At 43.7% G+C, this 26,325-nt stretch overlaps 1 protein-coding gene across 2 annotated transcripts in view; it reads right to left on the bottom strand.

Moving 5' to 3' along the window:
- cib2 (calcium and integrin binding family member 2) overlaps positions 1 to 25,168 on the bottom strand; it is a 38,948-nt gene extending 13,780 nt beyond the window's left edge. The window contains exons 1-2 of one of the 2 annotated variants that reach the window (XM_029759549.1): positions 24,780 to 25,168; positions 8,124 to 8,158 (exon numbers count right to left, since the gene is read on the bottom strand). In XM_029759549.1, coding sequence (XP_029615409.1) covers positions 8,124 to 8,158; positions 24,780 to 24,830 — 86 coding nt within the window. In that variant the 5' untranslated portion in view covers positions 24,831 to 25,168. Of the gene's footprint in view, positions 1 to 1,781; positions 1,823 to 8,123; positions 8,159 to 24,779 lie in introns of those variants that run through there. The other variant, XM_029759550.1, reaches the window with a different exon arrangement.
- Between the last annotated feature and the right edge of the window lie 1,157 nt (positions 25,169 to 26,325).

Genomic DNA, 26,325 nt, shown 5'->3' with positions numbered 1-26,325 from the left:
GATGACGGCACGTGTTTCCTTGTAGGTAACCATGGCTGACACAGGAAGAACAATGATTCCAAGCTCCACCCTCCTTTTGAAGCTTCCAGTCTGTTATTCGAACTCAATCAGCATGACAGAGTGATCTCCAGCCTTGTCCTCGTCAACACTCACACCTGTGTTAACGAGAGAATCACTGACATGATGTCAGCTGGTCCTTTTGTGGCAGGGCTGAACTGCAGTGGAAATGTTTTTGGGGGATTCAGTTCATTTGCATGGCAAAGAGGGACTTTGCAATTAATCTGATCACTCTTCATAACATTCTGGAGTATATGCAAATTGCCATCATACAATCTGAGGCAGTAGACTTTGTCGAAATTAATATTTGTGTCATTCTCAAAAATTTGGGCCACGACTGTACAGTATGCTGGTACAGCTGTGTGGAGACAGAACCTGTGGTGTTTTATTGAGGTCATAAAGACCAGGAGTCCATTAGGTTCCAGCTGATTGTCCATTTGGTTTCCAGAGCTCTGCTGCTGGCCCTGTTATCACTGTGTTGTCACAGCCCATCTCCGTCTCAATGTCATGGTGGACCCATTCATCCACAGCACAGTGCTCCGAGCATGATATCTATTACATAAGAGTACGAGGTGAGCTGAGCTGGGCCCTCAATGATCAGTAAGGATTCAGACAGTGGAGTAGAAGGAAGAAGTGTATTATCACTGTTTTAACGACCATGGAGAAATCATTTCACAAGATCCAGTGGATCAAGAAAACCTTCTTTCCTTCGTGTGTGTAAAGTGAGTAAAGGGCCATATGCTCTCAACCATCTAAAAGCACAACCAAATTCCAATGGAAAAACCATGTCTGATTTTTGGTTTAGTTGTAATTGCGATTGGTTGTCGACAAATGAATAATTGATATGTTGGATTCAGACTAAGACCTGGACTGGCCTGGTGTATTACAGAACTCTGTCGGTCTGACCCTGGTACCTAGTCCCAATATATCCAGCTGCTCTTCCCATTAGAAATTAAACAATCCTCTGCAATGCCAAGAAACCACTGACAGAAGACAGTAGATCACCATTAAGTAACACAGATGACAACATGTTGAGCAGATTCATCAAAACCACAGATGTGGAATGTTTGATCCTCTCTACCTGTCGCCAAAAAGCCATAAAACAAGGTCTGGATCAATACCAGTGAAGAAGCCTACACTGTTAAAATGAAGTGCTTTGGAACACTACAACGAGTAGCAACTGAGCTGCCACCACCTTAAAGGAGACCAAACCTTAACTTTGCTGGAGTATTGAAACATGGTGGTGAGGGTATTGGGACAGATTTAAGGTGTACTGAAACATTCATCCTGGTGTTCTGAATCATGACATGGTGGTGAGGGTATTGGAACAGATTTAAGGTGTACTGAAACATTCATCCTGGTGTTCTGAATCATGACATGGTGGTGAGGGTATTGGAACAGATTTAAGGTGTACTGAAACATTCATCCTGGTGTTCTGAATCATGACATGGTGGTGAGGGTATTGGAACAGATTTAAGGTGTACTGAAACATTCATCCTGGTGTTCTGAATCATGACATGGTGGTGAGGGTATTGGAACAGATTTAAGGTGTACTGAAACATTCATCCTGGTGTTCTGAATCATGACATGGTGGTGAGGGTATTGGAACAGATTTAAGGTGTACTGAAACATTCATCCTGGTGTTCTGAATCATGACATGGTGTGTTGTAACATCACATAATCAAGAGTTGTGCAACACCTTGCCAGAGACTGGGAGCACTAACCAGGAAAAGGTTGAAAACACTATGGTGATGTTTCAGATCCCTCCTTCTGGAGTCCCTCCTATTGTGTAGCTGCTCTTACACGGTGTGCTGATTAGCTTCTCATTGGTCCAAAAGGTCAAACAAAAGTATTGTGCTCAAACAAAATACACAAGAAAAGATAGTTTGGTGAAAATACAAGTTTGTATTTTAAAGTTTGTCCGGGATAATAATTAATGAGTACAACATTACTTTTTAAAGACATGATTTTGTAGCTTCAAAAGTTATTTTCTTAGCAAATTATCAAACGATAACAAAACATTAACTGGGTAATATTCATTATTCCAATTCTGTTGCAAAACGTTTCTTAAACTGAAGCAAACGGAACGTGGAGGGACATACCTGAATTTGTCCAATAGAAACTCTTGTTTTGCTCGATTTGCTTCCGTTTGGTTCTTAAACGGTAAACGGTTTCCGTAATGAATACACCCCAGGTCTATCATATTTTTATATTGACAAAGTAAAACAGTTCACAGATCTGTAAGGTAGTTACCATACAGTGGCTTGCGAAAGTATTCCGCCCTTGGCATTTTTCTTATTTTATTGCCTTACAACGTGGAATTAAAATAGATTTTTGGGGGGTTGGTATCATTTGATTTACACAACATGCCTACCGCTTTGAAGATGTAAAATATTTTTTATTGTGAAACAAACAAGAAATAAAACAAAACAACTGAAAACTTGAGCGTGCATAACTATTCACCCCCCCAAAGTCAATACTTTGTAGAGCCACCTTTTGCAGCAATTACAGCTGCAAGTCTCTTGGGATATGTCTCTATAAGCTTGGCACATCTAGCCACTGGGATTTTTGCCCATTCTTCAAGGCAAAACTTCTCCAGCTCCTTCAAGTTGGATGGGTTCCGCTGGTGTACAGCAATCTTTAGGTCATACCACAGATTCCCAATTGGATTGAGGTCTGGGCTTTGACTAGGCCATTCCAAGACATTTAAATGTTTCCCCTTAAACCACTCACGTGTTGCTTTAGCAGTATGCTTAGGGTCATTGTCCTGCTGGAAGGTGAACCTCCGTCCCAGTCTCAAATCTCTAGAAGACTGAAACAGGTTTCCCTCAAGAATTTCCCTGTATTTAGAGCTATCTATCATTCCTTCAATTCAGACATAAGACAAAATAACTGAAAACTTGAGCATGCGTAACTATTCACCACCCCAAAGTCAATACTTTGTAGAGCCACCTTTTGCAGCAATTACAGCAATTGTATCTTTTTTTATAACCCAACCCTGATCTGTACTTCTCCACAACTTTGTTCCTGAACGGTTTGGAGAGCTCCTTGGTGCCGCTTGCTTGGTGGTGCCCCTTGCTTAGTGGTGTTGCAGACTCTGGGGCCTTTCAGAACAGGTGTATATACAGTTGAAGTAAGAAGTTTACATACACCTTAGCCAAATACATTTCAACTCAGTTTTTCACAATTCCAGACATTTAATCCTGATAAAAATGCCCTATCTTAGGTCAGTTAGGATCACCACCTTATTATAAGAATGTGAAATGTAAGAATAATAGAGATAATTATTTATTTCAGCTTTTATTTCTTTCATCACATTCTCAGTGAGTCAGAAGTTTACATACACTCATTTAGTATTTGGTAGCATTGCCTTTAAATTGTTTAACTTGGGTCAAACGTTTCAGGTAGCCTTCCATGAGCTTCCCACAATAAGCTGGGTGAATTATGGCCCATTCCTCCTGACAGAGCTGGTGTAACCTAGTCAGGTTTGTAGGCATCCTTGTTTGCACATGCTTTTTCAGTTCTGCCCACAAATTTTCTATGGGATTGAGGTCAGGGCTTTGTGAGGGCCACTCCAATACATTGACTATGTTGTCCTTAAGCCATTTTGCCACAACTTTGGAAGTATGTTTGGGGTCATTGTCTATTTGGAAGACCCATTTGCGACCAAGCTTCAACTTCCTGACTGATGTCTTGAGATGTTGCTTCAATATATCCACATAATTTTCTTTCCTCATGATGCCATCTATTTTGTGAAGTGTACCAGTCCCTCCTGCAGCAAAGCACCCCCACAACATGATTTACATTTTTTAAAACATTTTTGTCATTTAGCAGACGCTCTTATCCAGAGCGACTTACAGTAGTGAATGCATACATTTCATAATTTTTTAAATTCCGTACTGGTCCCCTGTGGGAATCGAACCCACAACCCTGTCGTTGCAAACACCATGCTCTACCAACTTAGCCACACGGGACCACCATGATGCTGCCGCCTCCATGCTTCACGGTTGGGATGGTGTTCTTCGGCTTGCAAGCATCCCCTTTTTTTCTCCAAACATAACGATGGTCATTATGGCCAAACAGTTCTATTTTTGTTTCATCAGACCAAAGAACATTTCTCCAAAAAGTACAATCTTTGTCCCAATGTGCATTTGCAAACCGTGGTCTGGCTTTTTTTTATGGCGGTTTTGGAGCAGTGGATTCTTCCTTGCTGTCAATATAGGACTCGTTTTACTGTGGATATAGATACTTTTGTACCTGTTTCCTCCAGCATCTTCACAAGGGCCTTTGCTGTTGTTCTGGGATTGATTTGCGCTTGTCACAACAAAGTACGTTCATCTCTAGGAGACAGAACGTGTCTCCTTCCTGAGCGGTATGACGGCTGCGTGGTCCCATGGTGTTTATACTTGCGTATTATTGTTTTTACATATGAACATGGTACCTTCAGGCATTTGGAAATTGCTCCCAAGGATGAACCAGACTTGTGGAAGTCAATAATAATTTTTCTGATGTCTTGGCTGATTTCTTTTGATTTTCCTATGATGTCAAGCAAAGAGACATTGAGTTTGAAGGTAGGCCTTGAAATACATCCACAGGTACACCTCCAATTGACTCAAATTTATCAATTAGCCTATCAGAAGCTTCTAAAGCCATGACATTTTCTGGAATTTTCCAAGCTGTTTAAATGCACAGTCAACTTAATGACCGCTCTCGTTGGTTGGCCCTCGCTTCATACTCGTCGCCAAACCCACTGGCTACAGGTTATCTACAAGTCTCTGCTAGGTAAAGCCCCGCCTTATCTCAGCTCACTGGTCACCATAGCAGTACGCACTCGTAGCATGCGCTCCAGCAGGTAAATCTCACTGGTCACCCCCAAAGCCAATTCCTCCTTTGGCCGCCTTTCCTTCCAGTTCTCTGCTGCCAATGACTGGAACGAACTGCAAAAATCTCTGAAGCTGGAGACTCATATCTCCCTCACTAGCTTTAAGCACCAGCTGTCAGAGCAGTTCACAGATTACTGCACCTGTACATAGCCCATCTGTAAACAGCCCATCTATCTACCTACCTCATCCCCATACTGTATTTATTTATTTATCTTGCTCCTTTGCACCCCAGTATCTCTACTTGCACATTCATCTTCTGCACATCCACCATTCTAGTGTTTAATTGCTATATTGTAATTACTTCGCCACCCTGGCCTATTTATTGCCTTAACTTACCTCATTTGCACTCACTGTATATAGACTTTTTTTTTCTTTTGTTCTACTGTATTATTGACTGTATGTTTTGTTTATTTCATGTGTAACTCTGTGTTGTTGTTTGTGTCGAACTGCTTTGTTTTATCTTGGCCAGGTCGCAGTTTCAAATGAGAACTTGTTCTCAACTAGCCTACCTGGTTAAATAAAGGTGAAATACAAATTTAAACTTCTGACCCACTGGAATTGTGATACAGTGAATTACAAGTGAAATAATCTGTCTGTAAACAATTGTTGGAAAAATTACTTGTGTCATGCACAAAGTAGATGTCCTAACCGACTTGCCAAAACTATAGTTAACAAGAAATGTGTTGAGTGATTGAAAAATGGGCTTTAATGACTCCAACCTAAATGTATGTAAACTTCCGACTTCAACTGTATACTGAGATCATGTGACACTTAGATTGGATACAGGTGGACTTTATTTAACTAATTATGTGACTTCTGAAGGTAATTGGTTACATCAGATCTTATTTAGGGGCTTCAGAGCAAAGGGGGTGAATACATATGCACACCCCACTTTTCCGATAATTTTTTTTCTCGAATTTGTTGAAACAACTTATTTTTTTCATTTCACTTCACCAATTTGGACTATTCTGTGTATGTCCATTACATGAAATCCAAATAAAAATCCATTTAAATTACAGGTTGTAATGCAACAAAATAGGAAAAACACCAAGGAGGATGAATACTTTTGCAAGGCACTGTATGAAACTTCTTTAAAATCAATGGAAATATGGCATTATATTTCACATTCATGGGAAAAAAATACAGGCTATGACTGCTAATTTTAACAGTAGCACTCCTGCAAAACTTCATCCCAGGGCTCATCTTCAGCCCAGGGCTCATCTTCAGCCCAGGGCTCAACTTCAGCCCAGGGCTCAACTTCAGCCCAGGGCTCAACTTCAGCCCAGGGCTCAACTTCAGCCCAGGGTTCATCTTCAGCCCAGGGCTCATCTTCAGCCCAGGGCTCATCCATTGGGCTGCAGTAACATGCAGTGTGGTAGTCCAGCGCTAGAGCAGGTTAAAATAAGTGGCTATATAGTGTATCATACATCAAACAATAGATGAAGGTCATAAAGTTAGTAGGCTTTCCAGCAGAATCAACTAAAAAGTGCCTTAATTTGCATAAAAAAATAGTTCACGACAGGTGCAAACAATGACATGTCAATTACCAACTACATGTAGCTTCACAAAAAACTGATCAATGACTCAAAATGGCTGTCCAAACTATTAGCATTAGTGGCTGAAATGCTACACCAAACAAATGTTATTGAGTGAATTCCTTTTCCGTTTCCTTCTTCAATGTGATGATCACTGCAATAAACCATTCACAAATACTTGCAGGGATTGTTTTGGAGAGTTGCATCTGAATGTTTGGTGTGCTCTCACCTGTCTGGCTTTGTGAAGGATCCAAATACAGGGGAGGTGCCTACAAACTTGCCTATTTTTATACTTGATTTGCTAGAGAGAACACCTGCCACAAATACCCTCGCTCCACCTCCATGCCTCAGACTGGGAGAATTCTGTACCGTATGGCAGCACAATGTTTGAAGTTCACATTTTGCCTTTATTCTTAACATTTGTCTTCTGATATGGGGCCCAGTTCCTCACATGGTACATGGCTGTGTGGTTGAGTGGGTCAGATTCCAAATAAATGTTTTACAGGGGTTTAATTCCAGTTTCCACCTGTCCAACTCTCTCCCTCTCTGTCTCCTCCTGATTCTAATGTGTCTTATCCGTCTAAACAAAGCACTGAAAAAAGTTGTCCTCTGAATCATTCAGATGTTTATTGGCAAACTTCAGATGGGCATGTATATGTGCTTTCTTGAGCAGGGGGACCTTGCGGGCGCTGCAGGATTTCAGTCCTTCACGGCGTAGTGTGTTACCAATTATTTTCTTGGTGACTATGGTCCCAGCTGCCTTGAGATCATTGACAAGATCCTCCCGTGTAGTTCTGGGCTGATTCCTCACCGTTCTCATGATCATTGCAACTCCACGAGGGGAGATCTTGCAAGGAGCCCCAGGCCGAGGGAGATTGACAGTTCTTTTGAGTTTTTTCCATTTGCGAATAATCGCACCAACTGTTGTCACCTTCTCACCAAGCTGCTTGGCGATGGTCTCGTAGCCCATTCCAGCCTTGTGTAGGTCTACAATCTTGTCCCTGACATCCTTGGAGAGCTCTTTAGTCTTGGCCATGGAGGAGAGTTTGGAATCTGATTCATTGATTGCTTCTGTGGACAGGTGTCTTTTATACAGGTAACAAACTGAGATTAGGAGCACTCCCTTTAAGAGTGTGCTCCTAATCTCAGCTCGTTACCTGTATAAAAGACACCTGGGAGCCAGAAATCTTTCTGATTGAGAAGGGGTCAAATACTTATTTCCCTCATTAAAATGCAAATCAATTTCTAACATCTTTGACATGTGTTTTTCTGGATTTTTTTGTTGTTATTCTGTCTCTCATTGTTCAAATAAACCTACCATTAAAATTATAGACTGATAATTTCTTTGTCAGTGGGCAAACGTACAAAATCAGCAGGGGATCAAATACTTTATTCCCTCACCTGTACCTATCTAGATAATAAATACCTCAGATTACTATACCTACCTATCAGCTATCTATCTAGATAAACAATACCTTCTCTGAACAAGTCTGTCTGACAGCAGTAAGGAACAAGAATGGAATAGGGGAGAGAGAGGGAGATATATGATCTGTGGACAGGTGGTTAATGTGAGGCTGGACTGGAGGAGCTCGTAGAGAGAGGAAGAGCGATAGGACAGCAGCAGCAGAATGCCAGAAGCTCCACTTACCGGAGAATCTCTTTCCGTGTGAAGAAGGTACAATCCTATGAGGAAAAGAAGAAAACATTATTTTTCATTGGTATACACGACATTGAGGTCAAATATTGTTACGTGCAGCACATATGTGAGAATGTATTTAGAATACAGAACGAATGCATTTATTTGACATAAATCAAACCTAAAGCCTTAGGAGGGTTAGATCTGAAACATTGTCTACTGGACTCCCAACAGTGTGACCTCAATCACCCCCTGCAGTGACAGGACTCATGTTTCTCTGATGTCACTATAGAGCTATAGGTTGTCAGCTGTCTCTCGCCACACAGAAAGGTGAGTTGAGCCAGCAGGGGAAGGAACATGATCAGCTGGTGTCTGTGATCATGGCGCAAGACAGATCTGGCGCAAGACAGACACACTGAACCATCACCTACTAGTCCATCACCTACTAGTCCAGACACACTGCACCATCACCTACTAGTCCATCACCTACTAGTCCAGACACACTGAACCATCACCTACTAGTCCAGACACACTGTACCATCACCTACTAGTCCAGACACACTGTACCATCACCTACTAGTCCAGACACACTGAACCATCACCTACTAGTCCAGACACACTGAACCATCACCTACTAGTCCAGACACACTGCACCATCACCTACTAGTCCAGACACACTGAACCATCACCTACTAGTCCAGACACACTGAACCATCACCTACTAGTCCATCACCTACTAGTCCATCACCTACTAGTCCATCACCTACTAGTCCAGACACACTGAACCATCACCTACTAGTCCAGACACTGTACCATCACCTACTAGTCCAGACACACTGAACCATCACCTACTAGTCCAGACACACTGAACCATCACCTACTAGTCCAGACACACTGAACCATCACCTACTAGTCCATCACCTACTAGTCCAGACACACTGAACCATCACCTACTAGTCCAGACACACTGAACCATCACCTACTAGTCCAGACACACTGAACCATCACCTACTAGTCCATCACCTACTAGTCCATCACCTACTAGTCCAGACACACTGCACCATCACCTACTAGTCCAGACACACTGAACCATCACCTACTAGTCCAGACACACTGAACCATCACCTACTAGTCCATCACCTACTAGTCCATCACCTACTAGTCCATCACCTACTAGTCCAGACACACTGAACCATCACCTACTAGTCCAGACACTGTACCATCACCTACTAGTCCAGACACACTGAACCATCACCTACTAGTCCAGACACACTGAACCATCACCTACTAGTCCAGACACACTGAACCATCACCTACTAGTCCATCACCTACTAGTCCAGACACACTGAACCATCACCTACTAGTCCAGACACACTGAACCATCACCTACTAGTCCAGACACACTGAACCATCACCTACTAGTCCAGACACACTGAACCATCACCTACTAGTCCCTACCCCTTCATCCCTGCCACCCTTCCTTCTCCTTCAACCCGTTCCTCCCCCCTACCCCTTCAATCCTGCCACCCTCCCTCACTGCCAGCCTTAATGGCAGCCTCTCAGCACCCTGAATAACACAGTCAGTCAGTCTCTCAGTTTCTGAAGACAGAGAAATTTAAAATCTTACCCAGTTTATAGTCTGACCCAGTTCATAGCCTGACCCAGTTTACCCTTTCTTTTTCTCTCTCTGTCACATGGTGCCAGCTCTACCAACACAGCTCTGCCAACACAGCTCTACCAGGCTAACACAGCTCTACCAGGCTAACACAGCTCTACCAGGCTAACACAGCTCTACCAGGCTAACACAGCTCTACCAGGCCAACACAGCTCTACCAGGCCAACACAGCTCTACCAGGCCAACACAGCTCTACCAGGCCAACACAGCTCTGCCAGCCCAACACAGCTCTACCAGCCCAACACAGCTCTACCAGCCCAACAAATCAACCAGCCCAACACATCTCTGCCAGCCCAACACAGCTCTGCCAGCCCAATACAGCTCTACCAACACAGCTCTACCAGCCCAACACAGCTCTGCCAGTCCAACACATCTCTACCAGCCCAACACATCTCTACCAACACAGCTCTGCCAGCCCAACACATCTCTACCAGTCCAACACATCTCTACCAACACAGCTCTGCCAGCCCAACACAGCTCTACCAGCCCAACACAGCTCTACCAGGCCAACACAGCTCTACCAACACATCTCTGCCAGCCCAACACAGCTCTGCCAGCCCAACACAGCTCTACACATCTCTACCAGCCCAACACATCTCTACCAGCCCAGCTCTACCAGCCCAACACATCTCTGCCAGCCCAACACAGCTCTGCCGGCCCAACACAGCTCTGCCGGCCCAACACAGCTCTGCCGGCCCAACACAGCTCTGCCGGCCCAACACAGCTCTACCAACACAGCTCTGCCAGCCCAACACAGCTCTACCAACACAGCTCTGCCAGCCCAACACATCTCTACCAGTCCAACACATCTCTACCAACACAGCTCTGCCAGCCCAACACAGCTCTACCAGCCCAACACAGCTCTACCAGGCCAACACAGCTCTACCAACACATCTCTACCAGCCCAACACAGCTCTGCCAGCCCAACACAGCTCTGCCAGCCCAACACAGCTCTACACATCTCTACCAGCCCAACACAGCTCTGCCAGCCCAACACAGCTCTGCCAGCCCAACACAGCCCAACACATCTCTACCAGCCCAACACATCTCTACCAGCCCAACACAGCTCTACCAACACAGCTCTACCAACCCAACACATCTCTACCAGGCCAACACAGCTCTGCCAGCCCAACACAGCTCTGCCAGCCCAACACAGCTCTGCCAGCCCAACACAGCTCTACCAACACAGCTCTGCCAGCCCAACACATCTCTACCAACACAGCTCTGCCAGCCCAACACAGCTCTACCAGCCCAACACAGCTCTACCAGGCCAACACAGCTCTACCAACACAGCTCTACCAGCCCAGCACATCTCTGCCAGCCCAACACAGCTCTGCCAGCCCAACACAGCTCTGCCAGCCCAACACATCTCTACCAGCCCAACACAGCTCTGCCAGCCCAACACAGCTCTGCCAGCCCAACACAGCCCAACACATCTCTACCAGCCCAACACAGCTCTACCAACACAGCTCTACCAGCCCAACACATCTCTGCCAGCCCAACACAGCCCTGCCAGCCCAACACAGCCCTGCCAGCCCAACACAGCTCTACCATCCCAACACAGCTCTGCCAGCACAACACAGCTCTACCAGCCCAACACAGCTCTACCAGCCCAACACATCTCTACCAGCCCAACACAGCTCTACCAGCCCAACACAGCTCTACCAGCCCAACACAGCTCTACCAGCCCAACACAGCTCTACCAACACATCTCTACCAGCCCAACACATCTCTACCAGCCCAACACAGCTCTACCAGCCCAACACAGCTCTACCAGCCCAACACATCTCTACCAGCCAACACATCTCTACCAGCCAACACATCTCTACCAGCCAACACAGCTCTACCAGCCAACACAGCTCTACCAACACAGCTCTACCAACACAGCTCTACCAACACAGCTCTACCAACACAGCTCTACCAGCCCAAAACAGCGTCTGAACAGTAGATGTACTGTAGATGTACCATGGATTAGATGAACTGTACATGTACATGAATTGTACTGTAGATGTACTGTACCGTAGACTAACTGTACTGTAGATTAACTGTACTGTAGATGTACTGTACTGTAGATGTACTGTACCGTAGATGTACTGTACCGTAGATGTACCATAGATTAGATGAACTGTACATGAATTGTACTGTAGATGTACTGTACCGTAGATGTACTGTAGATGAACTGTACTGTAGATTAACTGTACATATACTGTACTGTAGAAACTAGGAACAGTGGGTTAACTGCCTTGTTCAGGGGCAGAACGACAGATTTTAACCTTGTCATCTTGGGGATTTGATCTTGCAACCTTCCGGTTACTAGTCCAACGCTGTAACCACTAGGCTACCTGCCGCCCAGATTAATTGACAACAACATAACAACAATGCATAATTCGAAGCAGCCTCAACTGTCAGGAAGAGTGTCCATGATTAAGTCTTTGAATGAAGAGATGAAGATAAAACTGTCCAGTTTGAGTGTTTGTTGTATCTCGTTCCAGTCGCTAGCTGCAGCGAACTGAGGAGAGGAGCGACCCAGTGATGTGTGTACTTTGTGGACCTTTGAAAGGAGGATGTTGTTCAGTGTGTGAAGGGGACTGCTGGTTTGCCAGCACATTTTTTATAAAAATAAGCTATTTATTACAATATCACCTTCTCCGTCTCATCAATGTCAGCTATCTCAGTCATTAATGTGATATATTACAATATTATGCACCTGTGTGATATAAATCTCAGACAGAGACTAAACTTGGAGTTATCGGTATACAAAGCACTGTGTTTACTGCCACTCTTCACTATGAAGTCTTCATACTATTATACATTAGAAAAACCCTGACACAATGGTACTGATTCAGTTGATTCAGTGTATAGAAAAACCCTGACACAATGGAACTGATTCAGTTGACCTAAAAGACAAATGTTAATCTAAATAATAAAACATCTGTGTAATCTAAATAATTCCATCCAAACACTTTATTTATTGTGTGCCATGAAGGGACCATGTTGGTGAACTCTTCATGAAGACATAACAGAGCACTAAGAGCAGGCATGTCTACCAATGACAGATAGGAAGGGAAGAGTTCTAGAGAGATAGGAAACTAACAGGTCTAGAGAAATGGGAAGGAAACAGGTCTAGAGAGATGGGAAGCAAACAGGACAGAGAGATGGGAAGGGAACAGGATTAGAGAGATGGGAAGGGAACAGGACAGAGAGATGGGAAGGGAACAGGATTAGAGAGATGGGAAGGGAACAGGACAGAGAGATGGGAAGGGAACAGGACAGAGAGATGGGAAGCAAACAGGACAGAGAGATGGGAAGGGAACAGGATTAGAGAGATGGGAAGGGAACAGGACAGAGAGATGGGAAGGGAACAGGATTAGAGAGATGGGAAGGGAACAGGACAGAGAGATGGGAAGGGAACAGGACAGAGAGATGGGAAGGGAACAGGATTAGAGAGATGGGAAGGGAACAGGACAGAGAGATGGGAAGGGAACAGGATTAGAGAGATGGGAAGGGAACAGGACAGAGAGATGGGAAGGAAACAGGATTAGAGAGATGGGAAGCAAACAGGATTAGAGAGATGGGAAGGAAACAGGATTAGAGAGATGGGAAGGGAACAGGATTAGAGAGATGGGAAGGAAACAGGATTAGAGAGATGGGAAGGAAACAGGTCTAGAAAAATGGGAAGGGAACAGGACAGAGAGATGGGAAGGGAACAGGACAGAGAGATGGGAAGGGAACAGGATTAGAGAGATGGGAAGGGAACAGGACAGAGAGATGGGAAGGAAACAGGATTAGAGAGATGGGAAGGGAACAGGATTAGAGAGATGGGAAGCAAACAGGATTAGAGAGATGGGAAGGAAACAGGATTAGAGAGATGGGAAGGAAACAGGTCTAGAGAAATGGGAAGGGAACAGGACAGAGAGATGGGAAGGAAACAGGTCTAGAGAGATGGGAAGGAAACAGGATTAGAGAGATGGGAAGGGAACAGGACAGAGAGATGGGAAGGGAACAGGATTAGAGAGATGGGAAGCAAACAGGATTAGAGAGATGGGAAGCAAATAGGATTAGAGAGATGGGAAGGAAACAGGATTAGAGAGATGGGAAGGGAACAGGTCTAGAGAAATGGGAAGGGAACAGGACAGAGAGATGGGAAGGAAACAGGTCTAGAGAGATGGGAAGGGAACAGGATTAGAGAGATGGGAAGCAAACAGGATTAGAGAGATGGGAAGGGAACAGGACAGAGAGATGGGAAGGGAACAGGATTAGAGAGATGGGAAGGGAACAGGATTAGAGAGATGGGAAGGGAACAGGATTAGAGAGATGGGAAGGGAACAGGATTAGAGAGATGGGAAGGAAACAGGATTAGAGAGATGGGAAGGGAACAGGACAGAGAGATGGGAAGGGAACAGGATTAGAGAGATGGGAAGGGAACAGGATTAGAGAGATGGGAAGGGAACAGGATTAGAGAGATGGGAAGGAAACAGGACAGAGAGATGGGAAGGGAACAGGACAGAGAGATGGGAAGGGAACAGGATTAGAGAGATGGGAAGGGAACAGGACAGAGAGATGGGAAGGGAACAGGATTAGAGAGATGGGAAGGGAACAGGATTAGAGAGATGGGAAGGGAACAGGATTAGAGAGATGGGAAGGGAACAGGACAGAGAGGTGGGAAGGGAACAGGATTAGAGAGATGGGAAGGGAACAGGATTAGAGAGATGGGAAGGGAACAGGATTAGAGAGATGGGAAGGGAACAGGATTAGAGAGATGGGAAGGGAACAGGATTAGAGAGATGGGAAGGGAACAGGACAGAGAGATGGGAAGGGAACAGGATTAGAGAGATGGGAAGGGAACAGGATTAGAGAGATGGGAAGGGAACAGGATTACAGAGATGGGAAGGGAACAGGATTACAGAGATGGGAAGGGAACAGGATTAGAGAGATGGGAAGGGAACAGGATTAGAGAGATGGGAAGGGAACAGGATTAGAGAGATGGGAAGGGAACAGGATTAGAGAGATGGGAAGGGAACAGGATTAGAGAGATGGGAAGGGAACAGGATTAGAGAGATGGGAAGAAAACAGGATTAGAGAGATGGGAAGGGAACAGGATTAGAGAGATGGGAAGGGAACAGGATTAGAGAGATGGGAAGGGAACAGGATTAGAGAGATGGGAAGGGAACAGGATTAGAGAGATGGGAAGGGAACAGGATTAGAGAGATGGGAAGGGAACAGGATTAGAGAGATGGGAAGGGAACAGGATTAGAGAGATGGGAAGGGAACAGGATTAGAGAGATGGGAAGGGAACAGGATTAGAGAGATGGGAAGGGAACAGGACAGAGAGATGGGAAGGGAACAGGATTAGAGAGATGGGAAGGGAACAGGATTAGAGAGATGGGAAGGGAACAGGTCTAGAGAGATGGGAAGGGAACAGGATTAGAGCGATGGGAAGGGAACAGGATTAGAGAGATGGGAAGGGAACAGGACAGAGAGATGGGAAGGAAACAGGATTAGAGAGATAGGAAGGGAACAGGTCTACCGCAGAGACGCATAAATATCATACCCCCAAGACATGCTAACCTCTCACCATTACAATAACAGGGGAGGTTAGCATTTTATATCATACCCCCAAGACATGCTAACCTCTCACCATTACAATAACAGGGGAGGTTAGCATTTTATATCATACCCCCAAGACATGCTAACCTCTCACCATTACAATACAGGGGAGGTTAGCATTTTTTTTGGGGGGGGGGTATTTGTGCGTCTAACTTTCTCACTCATCATTATCCAGGATTCATTCAGGATTATCCGTAACCATGGTTGCATCCACATTAATGTAGAAGTGTTTAGAAACATATTATATTCTTATTTACAATAAAAACGACTCCAAAATAACACAATTCTTTATCTACCAGTCATTTCTATTGGGCACAAAATAATCGGAAACACAACCAAAACAAACAGCGAATGCATCCAACAAGTTTGTGGAGCCACAAGCTTGAGGTAGACGTTGTGTACTAAGACTATGGGACCAAGTATTACACTTCTTACTACTTTAATACACATTTAAGTGAATTTGTCCCAAATCCTTTTGGTGCCCTAAAGTGAATGGACTATGTACAAAAAGTGCTGTAATTTCTAAATGGCTATGGATGAAAAAACCCTCAAATTAAAACATGACAGTCTGCACTTTAACCTCATAGTTAAGTTATCATTTCCAACCCAAAGTGTTGGAATACAGAACCAAAACAACAACACATGTCACTGTCCCAATAATGTTGGAGCTCACTGTATTTCATGGACATCAGAACTGACTGGTGAAATGCTAAGGTAACAGTTAAGAACAGCAGCTAAGAGAAGCTTACACAGAAGTAACCAGAGTAGGTCTTGGTTAGTGTAACCTAAGGTATCTGACGTTAGGATTAGGGTTAATGTTGAGGTATCTTCTGAGGAGGGTAAGGTTTCCAGCCATGCTGCTATCAGAATCCTCTGGCATCCATTATTAAACAGGCCAGAATCACCAGGTAAACCTGTGCAGAATAAGACTGCTTAGGGTTAAAGGACAACACAGGCACCCCAGCAAACCAAAATTGGTTTTGTGAAAGTTCCCAGAACATTTGTTAAGTTGCGGAAAATGTTGTCATAAAACAAATACTGTCCAGTTGTGCTGAATATTATACAATGTTTGTATACAACATTTGCATTTTGTCCGTTCTTTACCTGGAAACCTAATGAGAATGTTTTGGGAATGTTCTGTGGTGGTTGCTCAGCCCACTCCTGTACTCCCTGTTCACCCATGACTGAGTGCCACGCCCGTCTCCTGACCACGCCCGTCTCCGACCACGCCCGTCTCCTAACCACGCCCGTCTACTGACTAGTAAAGGCCCAGAGCACTACTTTATCCGTCTGCTGGTACAGGACTAGTAAAGGCCCAGAGCACTACTTTATCATTAAGCTGATACAGGACTAGTAAAGGCCCACTACTTTATCATTAAGCTGGTACAGGACTAGTAAAGGTCCAGAGCACTACTTTATCATTAAGCTGATACAGGACTAGTAAAGGCCCACTACTTTATCAGTCCTCTGATACAGGACTAGTAAAGGCCCAGAGCACTACTTTATCATTAAGCTGATACAGGACTAGTAAAGGACCAGAGCACTACTTTATCATTAAGCTGATACAGGACTAGTAAAGGACCAGAGCACTACTTTATCATTAAGCTGGTACAGGACTAGTAAAGGCCCACTGCTTTATCATTAAGCTGGTACAGGACTAGTAAAGGTCCAGAGCACTACTTTATCAGTCCTCTGGTACAGGACTAGTAAAGGACCAGAGCACTACTTTATCATTAAGCTGATACAGGACTAGTAAAGGCCCAGAGCACTACTTTATCATTAAGCTGGTACAGGACTAGTAAAGGCCCAGAGCACTACTTTATCATTCTGCTGATACAGGACTAGTAAAGGCCCAGAGCACTACTTTATCAGTCCTCTGGTACAGGACTAGTAAAGGCCCAGAGCACTACTTTATCATTCTGCTGATACAGGACTAGTAAAGGCCCTGAGCACTACTTTATCATTAAGCTGATACAGGACTAGTAAAGGACCAGAGCACTACTTTATCAGTCCTCTGGTACAGGACTAGTAAAGGCCCAGAGCACTACTTTATCATTAAGCTGGTACAGGACTAGTAAAGGCACACTACTTTATCATTAAGCTGATACAGGACTAGTAAAGGACCAGAGCACTACTTTATCAGTCCTCTGGTACAGGACTAGTAAAGGCCCTGAGCACTACTTTATCATTAAGCTGATACAGGACTAGTAAAGGACCAGAGCACTACTTTATCAGTCCTCTGGTACAGGACTAGTAAAGGCCCTGAGCACTACTTTATCATTAAGCTGATACAGGACTAGTAAAGGCCCAGAGCACTACTTTATCATTCTGCTGATACAGGACTAGTAAAGGCCCAGAGCACTACTTTATCATTCTGCTGATACAGGACTAGTAAAGGCCCTGAGCACTACTTTATCATTAAGCTGATACAGGACTAGTAAAGGACCAGAGCACTACTTTATCAGTCTGCTGATACAGGACTAGTAAAGGCCCAGAGCACTACTTTATCATTCTGCTGATACAGGACTAGTAAAGGCCCAGAGGACTACTTTATCATTCTGCTGGTACAGGACTAGTAAAGGCCCACTACTTTATCAGTCCTCTGATACAGGACTAGTAAAGGTCCAGAGCACTACTTTATCAGTCCTCTGGTACAGGACTAGTAAAGGACCAGAGCACTACTTTATCATTAAGCTGGTACAGGACTAGTAAAGGCCCAGAACACTACTTTATCATTCTGCTGGTACAGGACTAGTAAAGGCCCACTACTTTATCAGTCCTCTGATACAGGACTAGTAAAGGTCCAGAGCACAACTTTATCAGTCCTCTGGTACAGGACTAGTAAAGGACAAGAGCACTACTTTATCATTCTGCTGGTACAGGACTAGTAAAGGCCCAGAGCACTACTTTATCATTAAGCTGGTACAGGACTAGTAGAGGCCCAGAGCACTACTTTATCATTCTGCTGATACAGGACTAGTAAAGGCCCACTACTTTATCAGTCCTCTGATACAGGACTAGTAAAGGCCCAGAGCACTACTTTATCAGTCCTCTGGTACAGGACTAGTAAAGGCCCAGAGCACTACTTTATCAGTCCACTGACAAAGGACTAGTAAAGGCCCAGAGCACTACTTTATCATTAAGCTGATACAGGACTAGTAAAGGCCCAGAGCACTACTTTATCATTAAGCTGGTACAGGACTAGTAAAGGCCCAGAGCACTACTTTATCAGTCCTCTGGTACAGGACTAGTAAAGGCCCAGAGCACTACTTTATCATTCTGCTGATACAGGACTAGTAAAGGCCCTGAGCACTACTTTATCATTAAGCTGATACAGGACTAGTAAAGGACCAGAGCACTACTTTATCAGTCCTCTGGTACAGGACTAGTAAAGGCCCAGAGCACTACTTTATCATTAAGCTGGTACAGGACTAGTAAAGGCACACTACTTTATCATTAAGCTGATACAGGACTAGTAAAGGACCAGAGCACTACTTTATCAGTCCTCTGGTACAGGACTAGTAAAGGCCCTGAGCACTACTTTATCATTAAGCTGATACAGGACTAGTAAAGGACCAGAGCACTACTTTATCAGTCCTCTGGTACAGGACTAGTAAAGGCCCAGAGCACTACTTTATCATTAAGCTGATACAGGACTAGTAAAGGACCAGAGCACTACTTTATCATTCTGCTGATACAGGACTAGTAAAGGCCCTGAGCACTACTTTATCATTAAGCTGATACAGGACTAGTAAAGGCCCTGAGCACTACTTTATCATTAAGCTGATACAGGACTAGTAAAGGCCCAGAGCACTACTTTATCATTCTGCTGATACAGGACTAGTAAAGGCCCAGAGCACTACTTTATCATTAAGCTGATACAGGACCTAGTAAAGGCCCAGAGTACTACTTTATCATTCTGCTGATACAGGACTAGTAAAGGACCAGAGCACTACTTTATCATTCTGCTTGTACAGGATTAGTAAAGGCCCAGAGCACTACTTTATCATTCTGCTGATACAGGACTAGTAAAGGCCCACTACTTTATCAGTCCTCTGATACAGGACTAGTAAAGGCCCAGAGCACTACTTTATCAGTCCTCTGGTACAGGACTAGTAAAGGCCCAGAGCACTACTTTATCATTAAGCTGATACAGGACTAGTAAAGGCCCAGAGCACTACTTTATCATTCTGCTGATACAGGACTAGTAAAGGCCCAGAGCACTACTTTATCAGTCCGCTGGTACAGGACTAGTAAATGCCCTGAGCACTACTTTATCATTAAGCTGATACAGGACTAGTAAAGGACCAGAGCACTACTTTATCAGTCCTCTGGTACAGGACTAGTAAAGGCCCTGAGCACTACTTTATCATTAAGCTGATACAGGACTAGTAAAGGACCAGAGCACTACTTTATCAGTCTGCTGATACAGGACTAGTAAAGGCCCAGAGCACTACTTTATCATTCTGCTGGTACAGGACTAGTAAAGGCCCACTACTTTATCAGTCCTCTGGTACAGGACTAGTAAAGGACCAGAGCACTACTTTATCATTAAGCTGGTACAGGACTAGTAAAGGCCCAGAACACTACTTTATCATTCTGCTGATACAGGACTAGTAAAGGCAAAGAGGACAACTTTATCATTCTGCTGATACAGGACTAGTAAAGGCCCAGAGCACTACTTCATCATTAAGCTGATACAGGACTAGTAAAGGCCCAGAGCACTACTTTATCAGTCCTCTGGTACAGGACTAGTAAAGGCCCTGAGCACTACTTTATCATTAAGCTGATACAGGACTAGTAAAGGACCAGAGCACTACTTTATCATTCTGCTGATACAGGACTAGTAAAGGCAAAGAGGACTACTTTATCATTCTGCTGATACAGGACTAGTAAAGGCCCAGAGCACTACTTTATCATTCTGCTGATACAGGACTAGTAAAGGCAAAGAGGACTACTTTATCAATCTGCTGGTACAGGACTAGTAAAGGCCCACTACTTTATCAGTCCTCTGATACAGGACTAGTAAAGGTCCAGAGCACAACTTTATCAGTCCTCTGGTACAGGACTAGTAAAGGACAAGAGCACTACTTTATCATTCTGCTGGTACAGGACTAGTAAAGGCCCAGAGCACTACTTTATCATTAAGCTGGTACAGGACTAGTAAAGGCCCAGAGCACTACTTTATCAGTCCACTGACAAAGGACTAGTAAAGGCCCAGAGCACTACTTTATCATTAAGCTGATACAGGACTAGTAAAGGCCCAGAGCACTACTTTATCATTAAGCTGATACAGGACTAGTAAAGGCCCAGAGCACTACTTTATCAGTCCTCTGGTACAGGACTAGTAAAGGCCCAGAGCACTACTTTATCATTAAGCTGATACAGGACTAGTAAAGGACCAGAGCACTACTTTATCATTCTGCTGATACAGGACTAGTAAAGGCCCTGAGCACTACTTTATCATTAAGCTGATACAGGACTAGTAAAGGCCCTGAGCACTACTTTATCATTAAGCTGATACAGGACTAGTAAAGGCCCAGAGCACTACTTTATCATTCTGCTGATACAGGACTAGTAAAGGCCCAGAGCACTACTTTATCATTAAGCTGATACAGGACCTAGTAAAGGCCCAGAGTACTACTTTATCATTCTGCTGATACAGGACTAGTAAAGGACCAGAGCACTACTTTATCATTAAGCTGATACAGGACTAGTAAAGGCCCAGAGCACTACTTTATCATTAAGCTGATACAGGACCTAGTAAAGGCCCAGAGTACTACTTTATCATTCTGCTGATACAGGACTAGTAAAGGACCAGAGCACTACTTTATCATTAAGCTGATACAGGACTAGTAAAGGCCCAGAGCACTACTTTATCATTCTGCTGATACAGGACTAGTAAAGGCCCTGAGCACTACTTTATCATTAAGCTGATACAGGACTAGTAAAGGCCCAGAGCACTACTTTATCATTCTGCTGGTACAGGACTAGTAAAGGCCCAGAGCACTACTTTATCATTCTGCTGATACAGGACTAGTAAAGGCCCAGAGCACTACTTTATCATTCTGCTTGTACAGGATTAGTAAAGGCCCAGAGCACTACTTTATCATTCTGCTGATACAGGACTAGTAAAGGCCCACTACTTTATCAGTCCTCTGATACAGGACTAGTAAAGGCCCAGAGCACTACTTTATCAGTCCTCTGGTACAGGACTAGTAAAGGCCCAGAGCACTACTTTATCATTAAGCTGATACAGGACTAGTAAAGGCCCAGAGCACTACTTTATCATTCTGCTGATACAGGACTAGTAAAGGCCCAGAGCACTACTTTATCAGTCCGCTGGTACAGGACTAGTAAATGCCCAGAGCACTACTTTATCATTAAGCTGGTACAGGACTAGTAAAGGCCCTGAGCACTACTTTATCATTAAGCTGGTACAGGACTAGTAAAGGCCCAGAGCACTACTTTATCATTCTGCTGATACAGGACTAGTAAAGGCCCAGAGCACTACTTTATCATTCTGCTGATACAGGACTAGTAAAGGCCCAGAGCACTACTTTATCAGTCCTCTGATACAGGACTAGTAAAGGCCCAGATCACTACTTTATCATTAAGCTGATACAGGACTAGTAAAGGCCCACTACTTTATCAGTCCTCTGATACAGGAATAGTAAAGGCCCAGAGCACTACTTTATCATTCTGCTGATACAGGACTAGTAAAGGCCCAGAGCACTACATTATAATTCTGCTGATACAGGACTAGTAAAGGCCCACTACTTTATCAGTCCTCTGATACAGGACTAGTAAAGGCCCAGAGCACTACTTTATCAGTCCTCTGGTACAGGACTAGTAAAGGCCCAGAGCACTACTTTATCATTAAGCTGGTACAGGACTAGTAAAGGCCCAGAGCACTACTTTATCATTCTGCTGATACAGGACTAGCAAAGGCCCAGAGCACTACTTTATCAGTCCTCTGATACAGGACTAGTAAAGGCCCAGAGCACTACTTTATCATTAAGCTGATACAGGACTAGTAAAGGCCCAGAGCACTACTTTATCAGTCCTCTGGTACAGGACTAGTAAAGGCCCAGAGCACTACTTTATCAGTCCTCTGGTACAGGACTAGTAAAGGCCCAGAGCACTACTTTATCATTCTGCTGGTACAGGACTAGTAAAGGCCCAGAGCACTACTTTATCATTCTGCTGATACAGGACTAGTAAAGGCCCAGAGTACTACTTTATCAGTCCTCTGGTACAGGACTAGTAAAGGCCCAGAGCACTACTTTATCATTCTGTTGATACAGGACTAGTAAAGGCCCAGAGCACTACTTTATCCGTCTGCTGGTACAGGACTAGTAAAGGCCCAGAGCACTACTTTATCATTAAGCTGATACAGGACTAGTAAAGGCCCAGAGCACTACTTTATCATTCTGCTTGTACAGGACTAGTAAAGGCCCAGAGTACTACTTTATCATTCTGCTGAAACAGGACTAGTAAAGGCCCAGAGCACTACTTTATCATTAAGCTGATACAGGACTAGTAAAGGCCCAGAGCACTACTTTATCATTAAGCTGGTACAGGACTAGTAAAGGCCCACTACTTTATCAGTCCTCTGATACAGGACTAGTAAAGGCCCTGAGCACTACTTTATCATTAAGCTGGTACAGGACTAGTAAAGGCCCAGAGCACTACTTTATCATTCTGCTGATACAGGACTAGTAAAGGCCCTGAGCACTACTTTATCATTACGCTGATACAGGACTAGTAAAGCCCCAGAGCACTACTTTATCAGTCCTCTAATACAGGACTAGTAAAGGCCCTGAGCACTACTTTATCATTAAGCTGGTACAGGACTAGTAAAGGCCCAGAGCACTACTTTATCATTCTGCTGATACAGGACTAGTAAAGGCCCAATACTTTATCATTAAGCTGATACAGGACTAGTAAAGGCCCAGAGCACTACTTTATCATTAAGCTGATACAGGACTAGTAAAGGCCCAGAGCACTACTTTATCATTCTGCTGATACAGGACTAGTAAAGGCCCTGAGCACTACTTTATCATTCTGCTGGTACAGGACTAGTAAAGGCCCAGAGCACTACTTTATCATTAAGCTGATACAGGACTAGTAAAGGCCCAGAGCACTACTTTATCATTAAGCTGATACAGGACTAGTAAAGGACCAGAGCACTACTTTATCATTAAGCTGGTACAGGACTAGTAAAGGCCCAGAGCACTACTTTATCATTAAGCTGATACAGGACTAGTAAAGGCCCAGAGCACTACTTTATCATTAAGCTGATACAGGACCTAGTAAAGGCCCAGAGTACTACTTTATCATTCTGCTGATACAGGACTAGTAAAGGCCCAGAGCACTACTTTATCATTCTGCTGATACAGGACCTAGTAAAGGCCCAGAGTACTACTTTATCATTAAGCTGGTACAGGACTAGTAAAGGCCCAGAGCACTACTTCATCAGTCCTCTGATACAGGACTAGTAAAGGCCCAGATCACTACTTTATCATTAAGCTGATACAGGACTAGTAAAGGCCCACTACTTTATCAGTCCTCTGATACAGGACTAGTAAAGGCCCAGATCACTACTTTATCATTAAGCTGATACAGGACTAGTAAAGGCCCAGAGCACTACTTTATCAGTCCTCTGGTACAGGACTAGTAAAGGACCACTACTTTCTACTTTTGTGAGAATTTCTTTGGGGGATATATATATTTATTATATTTATTTTAATTTACACTACTACTTCCTGCGGCTATTCTTCTAGCAGACAGTTATCTTAGTAAAGTCCTGTGTGTTCTTTATTAAAGAGATGGACAGAGCAAAACAGCCATTGGCTGACATGAACTTGGTGAATGTAACCACTCTACCATTAAAAGATAGACTTTTTAGCGTGGGGGACAGAGAGAGAGAGAGTTATCTAGCCTTGCAGTAGACCTAGAGATATAAAACATACCCTGGGTAGGAAAAACTGGTAGGTGGCTTTTCCCTATGCATTACAAATTAGCTAAATGGTATAATATATTTTAACATGAAGCAAACTGTCGATCTGAGCAGTGTTAACACAATATATATTTAAAGCTGACCTACATGTCTATATTTAAAAAATATATTTTTGTCCACAATCGAAAATAGGACTTTCTTCTCTTTTGTATAAAATTAGCAATAATCAAGTCAATGCATGTGTTACGAAGCATTTTCATAAATTGATATATATTTTTGTATTACAACGTTCATTGGTCTACAATTATTCTGGAGCGACAACAACAGGTTGCTAATTGTCACCATTGATCACAGCGGAGTTTCTGAACATAAAGATGCATTGCAATGATCAAACTACAATGAATGTTAAGATACGGGCTCTTACCTGGTAAGCATCTAGCTGTTCATCAGTAAATATCGTTTGCTTATTACCCATCTTAGCCTAGTAATTTTCCTCTTGTACAGATTCATCACATTGAAACTTCGATGCGTTTTCTCAAGTCTAGTCATTTAGGGCATTTACACGACGTGGTCAAACAAGAAGTATGACTCCACATAGATGTTCAGTGTCCAAAGAATGGCAAGCTCTGAAAAAGTTGGTGATGTACTCCAATGAGATGTTGTAAAAGTATTGAACCGCAGAGGAAGAAGACAAATTAGGACAATTCTCAGTGCAGACAGTTTTTGAAGCAGCAGAAGTAGCCTACAGACAGACAAAAGTCCGAATAGGTCTGAAGCGCAGACGCTGCTGACGCCTTGGGCGGTTTCAGTGTCAGGACCGGCGGCTGTCCACAACTGATGAGAGAATCGTACCGATAATAACCGGTAGTTACCTCCAGGTGGCGTCTGCGTCACACCCACGCAAGCACTGGAATTCAGAGAACACCTTTCTTTCTCAGACGTAAATATGGCTACTGTTTCATCTGCAGAAAAGCTCAATCGTATTTTCCTCATTTATTAGTAGAATTCTATTCGTAGCCTCCGTTTTCTAGTTCCAGAATACAAGTGGCCGTGAATTGACAGCTTGTGTTGAAAAAACATTTACGATTTGCGTGAAATATCTGTGTAAACTCTTTGGAATTGTAATCTGTGAGTGTCACTGAAAAGGCTGATACCCCATTTCAATATAAAAGTCCAATACACACAATAGACTGACTGATGAGGTGATTTGCCACAGTCGAAATCCTGCAATAAGAGCTATGACGCTATTTGTGTAAACTCGTTGACATTTCTAATCTGTGGGTGTCACTGAGTAGGTTTATACCCCATTTCATGGGTGCACACTCCATAAGTAAGGCTCTACAGTGCAGTTATGCATTCCCCAAATGCTATTATGCATTCTAATACATCCACAGAGGGACAATGTCACATGTATTTATTTTTTAAGTTATGTAACAACATATTGACCTTGTTTAGCATTATCTAATCCAAATATGGTATTATTCCACTATGGATCCGACTGGATCCGTTTGGAACTGGAACTTTTATTTTGAAGGCGAACCGCAAATTCCACTGTTGTGGCTAATCCTTACTGTGGCTAGATTCACACAGGTCAAGACTTTTGGGCGTCATCTTTGACACAGTCAGGTCACAGAATTTCTGAATCCAGAGGGTCAACATCTTGAGACTTCCGGGAACACTTGTGAAACAGACCTGACAGACCAGTCTGGGGTTTGGGGTTTGAGAAGTGAAAAAATATTCCTTATAGTTGTTAATCTTCTCGAAATCTAAAGGCACAACCGAGATTTGAGACAATGTCTTAAGTAGTTGAACATGTTATTACTCCAACCTCGTGAAAGTGACAAACTGTCACATTTTCATTTTCGTCAAAAACAACTTTATATCGAAGGAGTGCCTTTGATTTGACGGCCTGCACATGCGCAGTTTGGCGCTAGACTACCGTTAGACACGATGACGTGTTACTAGGCATG

The sequence above is a fragment of the Salmo trutta genome, chromosome 7, assembly GCF_901001165.1.
Source record: "Salmo trutta chromosome 7, fSalTru1.1, whole genome shotgun sequence".
Classification (NCBI taxonomy): Eukaryota; Metazoa; Chordata; class Actinopteri; order Salmoniformes; family Salmonidae; genus Salmo; species Salmo trutta.
Note: the sequence above shows the minus strand (reverse complement) of the source record. Positions and strands in the feature narration are given on the sequence as shown.